At 42.1% G+C, this 15,034-nt stretch overlaps 2 protein-coding genes across 3 annotated transcripts; one reads left to right on the top strand and one right to left on the bottom strand.

Moving 5' to 3' along the window:
• The first annotated feature begins 980 nt into the window (after nucleotides 1-980).
• Nucleotides 981-9,264, top strand: pals2a (protein associated with LIN7 2, MAGUK p55 family member a). Of its 2 annotated transcripts, none has more exons than XM_068570553.1 (14): nucleotides 981-1,117; nucleotides 2,342-2,426; nucleotides 2,929-3,049; nucleotides 3,849-3,967; nucleotides 4,539-4,691; nucleotides 5,327-5,476; nucleotides 5,705-5,932; nucleotides 6,626-6,757; nucleotides 6,956-7,058; nucleotides 7,201-7,266; nucleotides 7,386-7,547; nucleotides 7,640-7,842; nucleotides 7,926-8,054; nucleotides 8,178-9,264. In XM_068570553.1, exons 3-14 carry the CDS (start codon nucleotides 3,019-3,021, stop codon nucleotides 8,352-8,354), a joined length of 1,653 nt encoding a protein of 550 aa, XP_068426654.1. In that variant the 5' UTR covers nucleotides 981-1,117; nucleotides 2,342-2,426; nucleotides 2,929-3,018; the 3' UTR covers nucleotides 8,355-9,264. The 2 variants fall into 2 exon arrangements, with proteins under 2 accessions (XP_068426654.1, XP_068426655.1); XM_068570554.1 differs by lacking the exon at nucleotides 981-1,117 and adding an exon at nucleotides 1,872-1,893.
• A 633-nt stretch (nucleotides 9,265-9,897) lies between these two features.
• On the bottom strand, nucleotides 9,898-14,734 carry gsdmeb (gasdermin Eb). Its single transcript, XM_068570067.1, has 10 exons — nucleotides 14,636-14,734; nucleotides 14,162-14,384; nucleotides 13,873-14,065; nucleotides 13,393-13,567; nucleotides 12,764-12,884; nucleotides 12,557-12,670; nucleotides 11,599-11,726; nucleotides 11,325-11,490; nucleotides 11,076-11,149; nucleotides 9,898-10,966 (listed from the first exon to the last, which is right to left on the bottom strand). The coding sequence occupies exons 2-10, from the start codon at nucleotides 14,364-14,366 to the stop codon at nucleotides 10,739-10,741; spliced, it is 1,404 nt and encodes a 467-aa protein (XP_068426168.1). The 5' UTR covers nucleotides 14,367-14,384; nucleotides 14,636-14,734; the 3' UTR covers nucleotides 9,898-10,738.
• Nucleotides 14,735-15,034: the final 300 nt, after the last annotated feature.

Here is a 15,034-nt window from a genome sequence, read left to right on the forward strand (position 1 = left end):
CTCCATGTCTGCTGCTTTTGTGGTTTTTGGGGGAGAGTTTAGTAGAAAATGGTTGTGACTTAAGTGAACCACCGTATTGCATGTATTACACTTGTTATATCAAACCATCTGAGATGTACCTCCATCTTGCCTGAAGACAGATTAACACTTTAATCCAATCAAGTGACCTGAATACACCAAAAGGGAATCACCCAGAGAGTTTGGTTAACTCTGTGATGACACCTAGTCCAAGCTTTATGCCTCTCTGTAACTATGCAAACGCAGGCTCTCCCAAAGAAGCTTCTGTGCAGCTGAAACTATATTTAGTGAATGGGATAGGGCTTGGTGCTTCATGTTGATGGTCGGTACAAATCAGACTATTTGTAGCCAGATGTGCAGATGGAATATCTCGGCTGCCGTTAATGGCAGCAAGATCAGATACAGTATATCATCTTGATGGGGTAAGTGTTTCCTCAAAGTTAAATTCATAAACATGTTGTCAGTAGACACTGATAGAGTGCATGATTAAAAACAATCTATTACTGTTACTCTACTCCAGTCCACTGCTGAATAGAAAAAGTAAAACTATGTTATGCCCATCACCTATTTTGGCACATTTTAAAATTCCTAACTAAAGATGTTAAGTCCTGGTAACAGTGCAAGGGCGACTACTGTTTGAATGTAGGGTGACCAAATAGTTGTATGGAGCTGCAGACTCTGATTATTGGAACGAGTGTCTACAGTCTCCAAGCAAAAGCAGCCAGAGGTAACATTGTTTCACATGTATGTTTAAGGGTCATTGCACTTGATTGGGCAAAATGATATTTGAAGAATCTATGGGTGTAATGTACCTCTGCACACACTTGTATTTGTTGAAGGGTAAAGTTCACAGTAATATGGGATGGGTTGTGCAGGATTTCAATGGTGATATAACCTGAACGGCATTGGATGTCATTAGCACATCAATGCGTTTGTCCGGACGAGGAGCTGAGGGAAGGGGCGCAGACCGGCACGCTGGAAAAGCACCCGCAAGTTAACGCTAACTAACGTGACTACTGCGCAACTTCTCTGTGAAACAGCTTACTGCGAAATGGAGAGACGCGTGCGCGAGTGACTGGGTGCTTACTGGTTAACTTAGGTAACGTATCATTCATTCCTTTTTCCAGACACTCGCATACCGTGAACTCATCACGGGACCCTCTGGTTTTTAACCCCAGCTAATGTTAGCTCGCGAGGCTGAGCCACATGAAGTCACGGTTAGCTACTAGCGTTAGCTGGCGACTCACGTTGCTCAACAAGGACACACGTTGAAGCAGCTACGTTAAATAGGGTTATTTCGCTGGCTTTGTTGTTAACATGCCTGTATTTGTTACTCTGACCGATACCCCACGTGTAAACGCACGTTGGAGTTTGCTATGAAACGTTAGCAGCGCTAACGTGCATCCTCCACAGAAGCTACAAAAGTAGCACCGACTTGGTCCCGGGACGCACACACTACTCTAGTGAACAACAACTAATACACATCAGCATTTTACCTGCGGTTTAAGATACGACAAACAACATCGCATCGTTGTGCGTTTACGCGAACATGATCATTTGTAGCTTAGTTAGGTTTCTCCACATAGGAAGTGGTTGCACGTGCGTCAATGCGCGTGCAACGTTAGCTTCGCTGCAGCCAACATGTTCCTTAAAGGCTGACTCCGGTTGAGCTCCACTGTGAGTTAACTACTTGAGGGTCCCTCCGTGACAATTGAGTAACCTCACTATTTGTGATCGGTTTTCAGGAGCACAAATAGTTCACGAGACGTCCCATCTGGCTGCTCCTCCATTCATGAAGACTGGATCTTATGAAAACTGAATTAGCTTAGAGTGTGCGACTCCAACGGAGTACAGCAAGCGATATGCTTCACTGAGGTATCTGAGACAAACTACAACTCGGTTTCCACAGTATTATTCGTATACAGATAGTATACTAAATAGTGAAGTTAATAGTCTAATGGTAATCTCAACAACGCGTCTCATAAAATTAAAGCCTTCTTTTAGTTGCATTTGATTTTCTCAAATATGCAGAAGACAAGTAATACTCCCAATCTCACTCTTTCTGAGCTGCGCTTTGTCTGACTTGGTGGGAGGTAATGGGTTTCTCGAAACGGATAAAGGTCATGTGATTAACTTAGCCAATCACAGTGGCTGCATTTACAACACAACTAAATGAACAGAATAAGTCCGGGCAACCCTGGGTTAGAAGGGACCTTACCTACCAGCTGTTTTTATTACCTATGTGGGGGTTTTAGGTTTTTTTTTTTATGACAATTTTACCATTTCAGAAGAATAATGGGGTTCATTTAAATTTTCTCTTCAGTCCGCAGTTACCAGATGAGTGTTTTGTAGAAAACGTGGGGCTCCGTGTCAGAGTGCTGCACTGATGATTTGAACACAGTTTGTAGGTGAGTTTGTGCCTTTCTTGATTAGTTTTGGCTTTAGATGTTTATATGCCCTTTTCAGCTGACATTGTATATAAGGAGTACAATTTTGTCTTGTATTTATGATGCCTATCCAGTTAAATTGAACCTATGTTCAGAAAGCACTTGTTTCTGTGTGTCCACCTACCCACTAAGGCATTGCTAAGGCTGTTTTTTTTTTTTTGGAGGTCTTGTTTGCACAGAGGCCTCCCTCTCTGTGTGGCTGGCACAACCTTTAGCCAGAAGGGCATGAGACTCATCCTTTGTCAGTCAATGACCTTCTTTGTCGTTCCCTCCATTCATTATAGCTCTCTGTTCTAACGTACACGTGAAACATACAAACTAGTTTTCTGTTTCATTCATCCGTGCTGTATCTGATTTTTTTCAACAGCAACATATGTTAGTAAATGTCAGTTAAGCTTGATTGATTTCATGATGATCTTGGTATACAGTCTACAGACTTGTAGTTTTTTTTTTCTTCTTCCAGCCCTCCAGTTGCCTTGGTTTCTGTAAGCAGGCAGTTGGACGGCTTTCGTGTTAAGAGAGATTCACCGTCCTGAGCTGAGAAATACTAAACATGAGTGTGGCCAATGCGAAGTCTGGCAAAGGTAAGCTGTCAATACAAAACTCAAAGACAAAGTCCTAATTAATCTTTTGCTCAGAAATGTTGCAATGGTGTGTGCACAATTTGACATTTTATTACCATTTGAATGGTACTCTGCCCACTGCAGAGATAATTGTGTGGGTGTATTTGCAGCTGACTGAAGTTTTCACATTTGTCCCTCTGTGACTGTGTGACATACAATAACCCCCCCATAACAAAAGAAAATGTGTCAAATGATGTAGTTGCAAAGCAATGTTTCAGCTCATATAAGGACTGACTTCTGATTCAGTATGAAAAAATACGAATGGACTGCTTATTCTCATGAAATAAACAAAACAGGATACATGACTTTGAATGGAAATGTCATAATTGGGAAGTAAATACATTTATTTTCTATTAATATTCTTGAAATTATGATAATTAAAATCATTGAATATGGAAATACTTGCTGTCAGGATTTTGGGCTTCAGTTTCTTGCTGTGTGCTGTTTCTCTACAAGGCAGATCTGTTAGTAGAACAATTCCTTTGTGACTCTGCGTGCTTGTTGAAAAATATAGGACGTTCTCTGAATCGGCCCATTGATAAACTGTCCACTATTGTTCTTGCTGTGCAAGCTCTTATTATAGTCACATTGTTTTCTTTGGCTCGGAATGAAAATTTAAAAAAAAATCTTTAACTGGCTATGAGCTTTGTCACTAACTTATTGGGCTGCTTTCACAAAGCGGTAACTCTCAAGCTGAAAACAAAGTTAAGAGTGTGGTTTGCGTTCTGTTAACCCGATCTTTGAATTGTTTTCACTTTAGCCATGCAGCAGGTACTGGACAACCTGAAATACCTGCCATCAGGCTCGGGAGCCAAAGATATTGACCTCATATTCCTCAGAGGCATCATGGAGAGCCCTATTGTGCGCTCCCTCGCAAAGGTAAAAAAAAAACACACACACAGTTGCAATCTCATTTGCTGGACATTATGTTCTAGCTCTGGTTTTAGAAGAGGAGCCAATTTAACTGTGAGCTTGAGGAAAAATTACATGTAGTAAGTTTCCCATAATGCCACATGTGCAGGATGACGACTGCTTCCTGACAGTTTATCCTGTGAGGCTTGATAACATATTCCGACTAGAAAGTAATGCTTATTTTTGCACATAATTATACAAATTTCACATTGCTAAATGAGAGAAGAAGCTTGCGTAAAAGGAGAAAAAAAAATCTCCAATACAGAATAAGCTCACAAAGTTCAACTACCATTACAACTACGTGTTAGCGGTTAAACTCTTATAAGTAGCACTATAGGTTCTCAACTGAGTTCCCATAATTGTATATCAATTTTAAGAGACAAAATTTCCACGAAAAACCCTTTGTGTACCCTACTGTCAGGTGTCCATCTTATCTACTCCAATGCCATCGGTCTGCTCACCGGGTGTAACTGGTGGAGTCGTTCAATGTGAAATGTTTAAAAAATATATATATTTTCATTAATTTTATTGTGTGTAGGCCCATGAGCGTCTGGAAGAAGTGAAGTTAAAAGCCGTGGGGGATGATAATGTTCAGCTGGTCACAGAGATCCTGGATTCCCTCAACATCCTGCCAGAAAACGATGCTACCGCTGCCGAGCTTGTCAAAATCCTTCAGGAGCCGCACTTTAAGGTATCTTTGACCTCATTCCTCTTGCCCACACTTTTAAATGGGGCCGAGTGGACCAGATAATTGCATGAACGGTCAAGCTTGTGTTCTACTTGTGTGGGAGTGGATGTCGGACCATGTTACATCAACCAACTGGTTAGTATTCTCGGAAGTGGTGGCAGTTCTGCTTCCTTGTCGCCACTTTATATTCTCAATCACTTACAAGCTGTGGCATGGGGAGGGTGGGGGTGTATTTCCATGGGCCAATAGCAGGCCGAGTTATGTGAGTAAAGTCAGGGGGACACGACTGTCACGTACTGTTTCAGTACATCTTTACATTTGCTGATGCAGATTGTAGACTCTGAACAATGTTAACTCTATGTTGTGGCAGCTAGGGTAAGAACCAGACTGATTTATCTTCTCTAACTTATCAATTATTTGATGCAGTCATAAAATAGTTTTCTTTTTAAAAATGCATGTTGCAGTGGCGATCACTGTTAAATTTTTGTATTTTGGTGCATGAACCACACAATAGTGTTCATTGTCTTAGTGAGCAAATTATGTAAATACTTGAGGAAATTGTAAAGTACAGATATTGTGAACTATGCTTTTATTACTGTTTGTACTTCCCTAACTTGTTCTTCTTGTTTCTGCCTCAGTCTTTGATAGAGGCTCATGATAAAGTGGCTGCAAAGTGCTATGAAATGCCCCACACTGCTGTGAACAGCAACGCCTTTTTGACGAGTTCACTCATGCCAGCTGATGCTGTGAGGATGATTGGCATCCAAAAGAAAGCCGGCGAACCACTGGTAAGTTAGCCAGGCATTTACATCAACCACAGCTCTGCCGAGGCAACGTGTTAACTCTTTTATTCATGTCCTCTTTTATTGACCATTTGCCAAATAGTCTGGCTTAGTTTGACATAGTAACGCGCCCTGAGTTCTTTCTCTCACAGCAACCAGAGACCCATGCCATAAAATAGACCCCCGGCACGATTTATGAAGTGTGAAATGTGTGATACTAAATGACTCTTTTAGGGGGTGACGTTCCGTGTGGAGCGGGGAGAGATGGTGATTGCACGGATCCTGCACGGCAGCTCGATTGACAGGCAGCGCATGCTGCACACAGGAGACATAATCCGCGAGGTGAATGGTCGTGAGGTCGGTAAGAGTCCCCATGAACTCCAGAAGCTGTTGGGGGACTGCAGTGGGAGCATCACACTCAAGGTGCTGCCCAGCTACAGAGACACGCCGGCACCACCACAGGTGAGTGAGGAAAAAGGAGACTGCATTTCATGTCTTCCTGCCCAGTGATTCACCTGTGGGATACAAGACATCCTGTTACAAGGGGAAATCTGGATTGAATACTACTTATTTTTTTTAATGGAACTCTTTGAAACCGGATATCTTGAAATCAGTGGTTTGAGTTTCTCAGAATATAGGATGTGGATGTGTAAATCCTGATTTGACAAGTGTACAAGGCTGTCATACTATACCTTTCAGGGATTGGGGAAGAGCTGCCTGACCTGGGTGATCTCAGAATGCCAGGCTTCTGAAAATTGAGCCCAGTGACGGTCTATTAATAACACTCCTCACGCTATCTGGGACACACACACACACACACACACACCCTCCTGCTCTTACAGTAACGTGCACATACAACAGCTGACAGCGAGGAGCAGTGCATGGGCTTATGTCAGACACTGACCTTTGTGCCAGGGAGAATTTAGTTATGTGCTTGTTGAGTTTCAGTTATGGTAAGAGTTGTGAATGAGTAGACTAATTGAATAATCTTATTATTTCATCATTTAACGAGCAGTCAGACACACATTATTTGATTAACATTTAAAAATGTGACAATGTAGTTTGATAGGTATTTATAGTGTTGCTCAAACCTGTGTGTTTTTGCTCTCTGTATGATTTGATTGTCTGATATCTTGTGAACACCCTATGTTGTAGGTTTTTCTGAGACCCCACTTCAACTATAATCCGACCACAGACAACTTGATCCCCTGTAAAGAGGCAGGGCTGGCCTTTTCCAAGGGAGACATCCTTCATGTAGTCAACAAGGAGGACCCTAACTGGTGGCAGGTGAGAAGATATATGCCCGATGAGGCCAGCGCTGCTTCAACCAGTGCTGCACATCTAATTAGAAGTGAGGTGGGATTTACTTTGGAAAGCTGCAAGAATCTGCCAAAGATGAGGAGAAGAAGTTGGTGGCAGATCCATGGTATCTTTTACTATGTGTGTGAAATATTTAATCTCTCAACTGGTCCAATTTCTGATTAGGCCTGCAAAGTTAATGGTGGAGCGACTGGTCTCATCCCCAGTCAGTTCTTGGAGGAGAAGAGGAAAGCTTTTGTGAGGAAAGACTGGGACACTTCTGTCACAGGTCAGTTCAATTCATGTTTGCCCAAACCAACACATTCACACCATGCTTCCTGCTTCTTGTTCAGTTATTGTGATAGTTTAGAAAAGACTTGGCTTGAGCACCACCGTGTGGTGATCTGATGCTTTCTTTAAATGGATCTAAGGGATGATCTGTGGAACTGCAAAGAAAAAGAAGAAAAAAATGATGTACCTCACTTCAAAGAATGCAGGTGTGTGGATCTTAATTTTGTTGTTTTCAATAAATCTTGAGAAAGTTTGCAGTGTGTGAAACTGTAAGTTTATAGACAACACTATGGTACTCATCCAGCTTGTGAATTGCCTTGAACAGAGTTTGACCGTTATGAGCTGCAGATCTATGAGGAAGTAGCCAGGATGCCACCGTTTCAGAGGAAAACGCTGGTTCTGATTGGAGCCCAAGGAGTTGGGAGGCGGAGCCTGAAAAACAGACTTATCGTCATGAACCCTCTGCGATATGGAACCACTGTACCCTGTGAGTGTGTGAGACGGGCAGCAGAGGTAGTTGAATTGTCTGCAACTAGATTTGCTGTACGCGTAACACGTCTCCTCGCCGTTTATTTTCAGTCACGTCGCGACATCCGAGGGAAGAGGAGAGAGACGGCCAGAACTACTGCTTTGTGACGCGAGACGTGATGGAGAGGGGCATCAAGGAGAACCGCTATCTGGAGCATGGAGAGTATGACGCCAACCTTTATGGCACCAAGATCGACTCCATCCATGAAGTGGTGGATGCCGGCCGTACCTGCATCCTGGACGTCAATCCTCAGGTTAGTCAAAACGCACACGCCTTCAATGTGTAGATCTGTTTCCCCCTAAATCTTTTAATTGTGCCATTACATTTTCTGCCCAGGCCCTGAAAATGTTGAAAACTGCTGAGTTCATGCCATTCGTGGTGTTTATTGCTGCTCCCGAACTGGATACGCTAAGAGCTATGCACAAAGCGGTGATAGATGCTGGACTTACCACCAAACTACTCACGGTATGTTCTTATCAGCATGGAAGGTTTTGAAATACTTATGATCATGAACCGTTCAGGGGTTATTACTCATGAAATAGTCGTCGCTTTCATCATCCTAATGGGCTGAATCTCTCTCTGTATCAGGAGAACGATTTGAAGAAGACTGTGGACGAGAGTGCCCGCATCCGTCGGGCATATAGCCACTACTTTGACCTGACTATTGTCAATGACAATCTGGACAAGGCCTTTGACCAACTGCAAGAGGTGGTAGAGCGATTATTCATCGAGCCCCAGTGGGTTCCAGTCAGCTGGGTCTACTGATGTGTTACAAGCTGCTGGACAGACGTGGCTATTCGAGCTGCTAGGCTTGGGATGAAAGGGGACACCTTCAGGGATGAGAGGATTCAAATCTGCACCCACGGACACATCAGGCCGGAAGTAAATGTTGGTCTTGCACAAAGCTGTTGTCACCTTGATCTGAACTGCCAGATTCCTTTTTTTTTTTTTTTAGCTCTCTATGCAACTCCCAATGCACAGGAAGTGTACTTATTTATTGGCCATTAAAAAGAAAACAAGAAGAAGAATCCTTTCTATTCATGTGGATTGGGAGAACATACTGGCCCTTGTGTCAGGATATTTTAAAAGCAAATGCAATTTTTGTCATGTCCTATTTTTAATTTTTATGCTCTGTGTGTAAAATAGGTAGTGTATTTATTTTGCAAAAACGAGGAGATCTTGCTTATTGAAAAGAACGATACCTCAGTGTTACAGTTTACAGTGCATATGGCTCCAGTACATCATCTCATTTTGTCACTACAAACCTGTCATTTATGTAGAATAGTGTCATATGTTTGAGACCTTTTTTCTTCCTCAAGGCTGCATTTATGCTCCGCCACTGTTTTTATGTACAGATGAAAATGATTCTGTAATGTTTACCCATTAATTCTCTTTCACTCAAGCACAACAGATTACATTAATTATGTTGATTGTTTGTCAGACATTTATTTCATGCAAGTATTTCTGACGATATGGTGCTGTCTTTGTTTAAAAGAAACCTTCCACAGAACTCTTGATCAGGGTACGTAAATCTCAGTGAATCATCCCTTCTGATGTGATATTACTAAAACTTAACTGTTTTAAATAAATTCCGATTTACTTATAAAAAAAAAAAGGTATATTTTACAAGAATTCCAAAAAGATGTTTTCAGATGTCAAATAAATAACTGGTGTTTTCTAATGAGCTACTTTTGTTTTGCTTTGATCTTTTAGAGGAATTACTTGACAAACGCAAGTGTGTGTTCAAGATATTTAACAATCTGAGGTGGTGCGTTTGTCCCTGTATTGTTACGGCCAGAGGCATCATGTGTCTGTCTGGTCCAATTAGATTTTGGTGGTCTTCAGTTGAGGTCAGTGTGACCTCACGTCAAACCCATCCTCGTGACACCGAGTGCGTTTCCTCAAAAATGGCACAAATATCCACTTCCACTTAAGGATGACGTGACCAGAATTTAGTGATCAAAAGGTTCGTTGTGACCACACAAAACATGTTTTTGGCCATTGTATGTTAATTATTACAATTCCACACAATTGTTGGGGAAGATAAAATGATGACGGGCATGGATGGAAACTAAAACATGATATTTGGTATGGTGGAGGCGGACGGCACCGACGACGTCTGAGACCTTTTGTATTTGTAGGAATTATTTTTCTCCAAGATGAATTTTTGGAGGCTTCATCATGCCAGAAAACTCCCTGAAGCTGACATGCATATGTTTGGCACAATACAAATGAACAGATAATCAGTGTGTGCATACAGCCATGATCTGTTTAGAGACCAATAACAAGGAAAACGTCACTTGGATTAAAAAAAACATGTTTTAATTATTTTGTTAAAGCAATTTGCAGTCAAAGGTGAAACAACAGATATGTGTAAAGGGTTGAACTGGGATTTGCAACGCCTGCCCTGTTCACTTTAATAGAACTGGCAGTCTGACATAATTACCCTCTTTTATATATTCTTTGTCCTATTTCAGGAATTAACGAACACCATACAGCCAATCAGAATCTAGTATTCACCCATACCAATGTATTAGTAAATTACAAATGGAAATGTGTGGATAAAATATCATTTTGAGAACACAATGAAATCAAGAGGCTTCTTTTAAATACTATTACTATAAAGTAGATGCTCAGAACTTGGTGCCTCTTTGAACATTTACATTTTCATTCAGACTAAAATCTGAATATTATATTGAAATTAGTGTGTATAATGATGCTGAAGTCACCACGAGGTGCCAATAATTTACCATATCGTAAACATTCTACGTCAAAGACTGTAACTCTGAATTCAGTTGTGAAATAGTATATTATATTTATATTAAGAGCTGCAGCTCATGTTTTTCCTCTTCAATTTTAATTGGCTAATAAGTAATAGACTCAAAGCGGATCCTTTCATGATTGTAAACACTTTTTGTGGGGATGAAAATCAGAAATCAGGGTAAAATGCCCCTCACACTTTTCCCAGGGCCAAAGGCGACATCTTCAAAATGACCTAAACTTCCCCAGCACGAGTACATTTATATAATTACCCTCCAGAAACAAGGTCTTAGTGGAAATTCTACTAAAAGAAAAGGAAAAAAACATTCATATCTACGCGTTTCCTTTACCTCAGTCCAGTGTAATGCATATTAAAAGGTGTCTTCAGTTCAATCACAGTGGGCCAACGAGGCGAGTCCTCTGACGGCGATACACAGGACCAGAGGAAGGTTTCCTGCCATGTGGTTTATTTTGGTCTTCACTGTGCTTCCATCTCTCTTCAGGGACACGTTAGAGGAGGCAAACAGACGTTCAGTCTTTTCGTAGACGTCTTCCGTCAGTGCCGCTAAGCTTGCGTTGCTTAGAGGCAACTCCCCCGTCCCTGACACGCACTGCACCTGAAACAGATGTGATAGGAGCATAAAAAGGCAGTTAAATCAATAGGATGCATTGTGTAAAAACATTTTTTTTTTGGATTTTCATTCGTAAAAAACTGCCTTTACGAACCAGTAGCTCCAGAGCCGGTAACACAGTGAGGCCGCAGCACGTTCCCAAAACAGAAAGACAATCGTTTGTCATCTCTGTAAGACAAAGACCCAGATAGAAGATGGAAACAGAGCGCGAGGAAACTTGATTTTCAAGACTTCTGCACGCAATGGGAACTCTGCGACTCAACACACATCTCTTTCTGACCTTAAACGGACATGTTTGGTTTTTCACAGTGAGAAACATTTCAGTAAAGTCCAGCTTTCTCACCGTCCATGGCGCTGGTGATGAGGTACAACGCCGAGAGGACTGGTTTGGAAGCCGCTTGACCAGACTGCTCCAAAAGCTCGAGAACTGCTTGGATGTTCTGTTTTTGGGACTCTGTTGTTGTGGCCTCACCCAGGGCAGGTGTCTTATCAAAGCACATCTGTTCCATCTGAGACAGAGGAAGACACCTCGATTTAAAAGCCAATTGTATTCAGCCTCCAAACGCTTACTCCAGAAGAGAACTTTGTGTTGACGTCACGCCTCCGTCGCCGCTCACCACATCCTGCAGTGAACTGACGGCCCCTCGGTCCGCCATGACTTCTGTGATTTGTCGGAGTAGAGAAGACCTCGTGGTGGCAGGAAGAGCTGAGAGCAGCTGGAAGTGATCTCTCAGTTGCTCAAGCTCTAAATACAATCCAAAAGGGATAATGTAATGTTAAGATATATCCTAATACTCCCCAGTGGAAGCACAAACTCTGCTCCCTGTCAAATATCTTGAACTATTGCCGTTTTCTCTTTGAAGCCGAATATACGACGTTGGTGGATGGATAAGTCTGTACCTGCTGAAAACATGTAATTAATAAATGGAACATAAGACTTAGTTGGTTGACTAAAGATAAGCCTGTTTTGGCACCTTTTAAGGGTGCGGCTCATTTTCATTGGTTGTCTTAACTTGTGTTGTTTCTTTGTAAGACAGACGGAGATGGACAGTTAAACCTTTAAATACTTAACGGACACAAGTCTGTGTGAGTCCTTTCCACTGTCACTGTGATAGACTGCACTCCGCTTGCGAGCAATTAAACATCCCTCTTTACAACTTGTGTTCCAGAGACTTCGTTGTCTGTTCATTAGAAAGCTCAAATTACAATTCTCAGCTCTTCTGCCTCGGCCCCCGTGACTCAAAAGCTAATTTTTTCGTAACAATAGACGTCATCATCCAGCTCCATAGACTAAATGTGTATATGCAGCAGGTCACGAAACACTAACATCCAACCAGGCACAAAACTAAAAAGTAAGCTGCACGAGTTGACACGAGGGACCTTATAATATAGGTCAAAACACACTTTAACAAGCAGGTGTTATCACACCATTATGATAAGACAAGAGGCTTCTAATCTGTCCAGGCTCTTTGTGCCCGTTAAACAACATGCATTTCTGAACACGTCATGCGCTTGTCACGTCAGCTTTCTGTACTCGCGTGTTTTATGGCCTCAGAGATGAAAACAGTCATTTACCTTGTGTAAGGTGGCTGTTTTCAGAGTCAGGAGCTCCAAAGATGCCCGTTAGTCCTTTCTTAGGAGCGCCATCGACTTCAAAATACCCGCGGGTGTCTGACATCAGACACAGCGCTGAAGAAAATAAAACGCGTCACACTTTGAATACCCCAATGAGAAATGTAACCGCAGTAGCGTTGAATCAGTTGTGCGTGAATAACTTCTCACCATAGCGCCCATCCTGCTTGATCTCGAGCTCTATGAGGGCGTACGCCAGGGTAGTATGGATGGGAATCTCCATGGTGACATTACTGTCTTTACTCAAGCTGCCATTCTCCTTCAAGGAAACCTGCAGATTTGGAATAATGCAGCGAACATGTGAGGTCAAACACACAGATTATAACAAAACTCAAGTCGGTTTTAGAAGAACATACTCATGTTAAAACAATGTGTTACAGCTGAATAACAGTTCTCAATGTGTGGGACATGTGTAGACCCATTTGCTGTCATGTCTGACCCCAAAGGAACACGAGGAGGTGGCTGCTTTTGAATTTAATGTTAGAAAACGTTTCATTCATTCTGGGACATGCACAGAGAAGGTTTTTACACCAGTCTCTGAATCAGAGAGCAAAGACTTCTTCTTCCTCTTTGCGTAACTGAAAACAACACGGAGCGACTAAATTAACAAGAGCAATCTGATATTCCATAAACAATTGGTAAGAATTTGCAAGATAAATGGCACAGATTTCCCTTCTTCTAAACAAGAAATTTAAAAAAAAAGGAGGGATTTTTTGGGTTGTGAACCCTCACACATAAAATTACAAACGCCACATTAATACATTTGTTTTATACTGTACTTTTGGGGTCTTGGGCCCGCAGAGGCTCAGTCCTCCTCCACACTGTCCTCCTTGCTGCACCTCCTCTATGACCGAACTGGGCTGAGTAGTCAAAATACGCTCCTTTACGATCCCAAAAACCTGTCTGGACTTCTCCTTCGTCTGCTGGACCAGCCCGTGGGTCATATCCAGGATCCTGCCATGTTGAAATCACAAATACACACGTGTGATGTTTCACAAGGAACATCATTGGAACATTAGGAAACGGGAAAATACGGTAAAGTTTTTGATAGTATCCCCAAACTAAAAACTGAACTAAAAACACACAATTTTCTTGCGTGTGTTAATATTCAACCGAGCCTCCTGTTTTGCGTGCAACTTTATGGTCGGACAAAGATCATTACTGCTGTTTGCAGACCTTAAACACGCTGCATGTTAGATGATATTTACAGTGCTTTTCTTTTTCTGAGAGACAGTGGAAACTAGTGGGGAGGAACTAACCGGTCTTTGGACTCTCGCAGCAACGTCTGCACATCCACTTCTTCTTTCTTTAAACTGCCAAATGACGACTGGAGTTTGGAAGAGTCTTTACCCTCGATGCTCACATTGGTGTAGGGGAAATTGGCATCTATGGTTCCCTGAATGTGGTCACCAAATGTCCCGTTGTATTTGATGAAATCTGTCTCTATGACAACTTTGGACAGTGAAACATTTCAGTACTCTGTGTGTCATCTGTCTTCAAATAACAAATCCATACACCTCAGCATACAGAAAGGGGTTTGATGGTTACCTGGCTTTATAGGTGTGTCTCCTGTTAAAATGTCGTTGAGGTTAAAATCGGTTGGAATGTACTTCGGCTTCTGCCAGACCCAGAAACGACGGCGCTTCACCACCACTGTCAGAAGAGCAATCGTGTCATTGAGGCTGGCCAGTGGGATCAGCAAACCTCCATGATCCACCTCCTGCACAAAGTTGCTGGTGGCTGTGGCAAACATCTCCCAGCTGAAGAAACACTGCGAGGGAGAGACAATGGTTGAAAGGAGTGCCACTCAGCCACTCCTTATTTATGTTCCTGCAGTTTTCAGAACACTTTCTCAGCATATTTAAAGAAATAGCCTCTTGCAAACATGTCTTCATTGTGAATAGGTAGCAAACGTTACAGACTGGCAGCATCGTCCAGCAGAACAAGACAGTCTCGAGTTGTTGTGCTCGTAAGTTCGTCTGCTTGTGGAAGAAACAATAAACGACATGTTTGATCACTTACCCAAAAATCCTTGTTTGAGAGACGAAGTTGAGGAGGAGCCTTGCTTGTGGTCAGACTTTCACAGCAGACCAGACTTCTCCATGTTAGTTGTGCAGCTGGTTTTTGTTTTGGACAAAGGGCGCGCAGAGGCCCCGCCTCCCTCTGCAGGGGCGTGTTACTGAGACTCTACAGAACACAAAGTAATAATACTAATAATGGTGAAAATAATAAAACAAAGGTGAGGAAAATAATCAAATACTGTTAATTTGATATAATAATAATTAGCATTATTATTATGATATATATCAGGATGATCTTCGTCATACTGCTCAGTTTTCTTTGTACCGTCTCCGCACCATTGATGGCTATTTGTCGCCACCTAGTGGATATAAGTGAACAGTTCTCCAGCTTCACTTCACG

Source organism: Clinocottus analis, unplaced genomic scaffold (genome assembly GCF_023055335.1).
Source record: "Clinocottus analis isolate CAN_PGR_092001 unplaced genomic scaffold, fCliAna1.0.p SCAF_9, whole genome shotgun sequence".
NCBI lineage: Eukaryota > Metazoa > Chordata > Actinopteri > Perciformes > Cottidae > Clinocottus > Clinocottus analis.

Excerpts from the sequence above, each read along its gene's own strand:
- pals2a (XM_068570553.1), top strand. The coding sequence starts at position 3,019 with ATGAGTGTGGCCAATGCGAAGTCTGGCAAAG. Across the intron at positions 5,933-6,625 it reads ACACGCCGGCACCACCACAG|GTTTTTCTGAGACCCCACTT; the intron begins GTGAGTGAGGAA and ends CCTATGTTGTAG. Across the intron at positions 7,059-7,200 it reads CTGGGACACTTCTGTCACAG|GGATGATCTGTGGAACTGCA; the intron begins GTCAGTTCAATT and ends AATGGATCTAAG.
- gsdmeb (XM_068570067.1), bottom strand. The coding sequence starts at position 14,366 with ATGTTTGCCACAGCCACCAGCAACTTTGTGCAGGAGGTGGATCATGGA. Across the intron at positions 12,885-13,392 it reads GCGGGCCCAAGACCCCAAAA|GTTTCCTTGAAGGAGAATGG; the intron begins GTACAGTATAAA and ends CCAAATCTGCAG. Across the intron at positions 11,727-12,556 it reads AAACAGCCACCTTACACAAG|AGCTTGAGCAACTGAGAGAT; the intron begins GTAAATGACTGT and ends GATTGTATTTAG.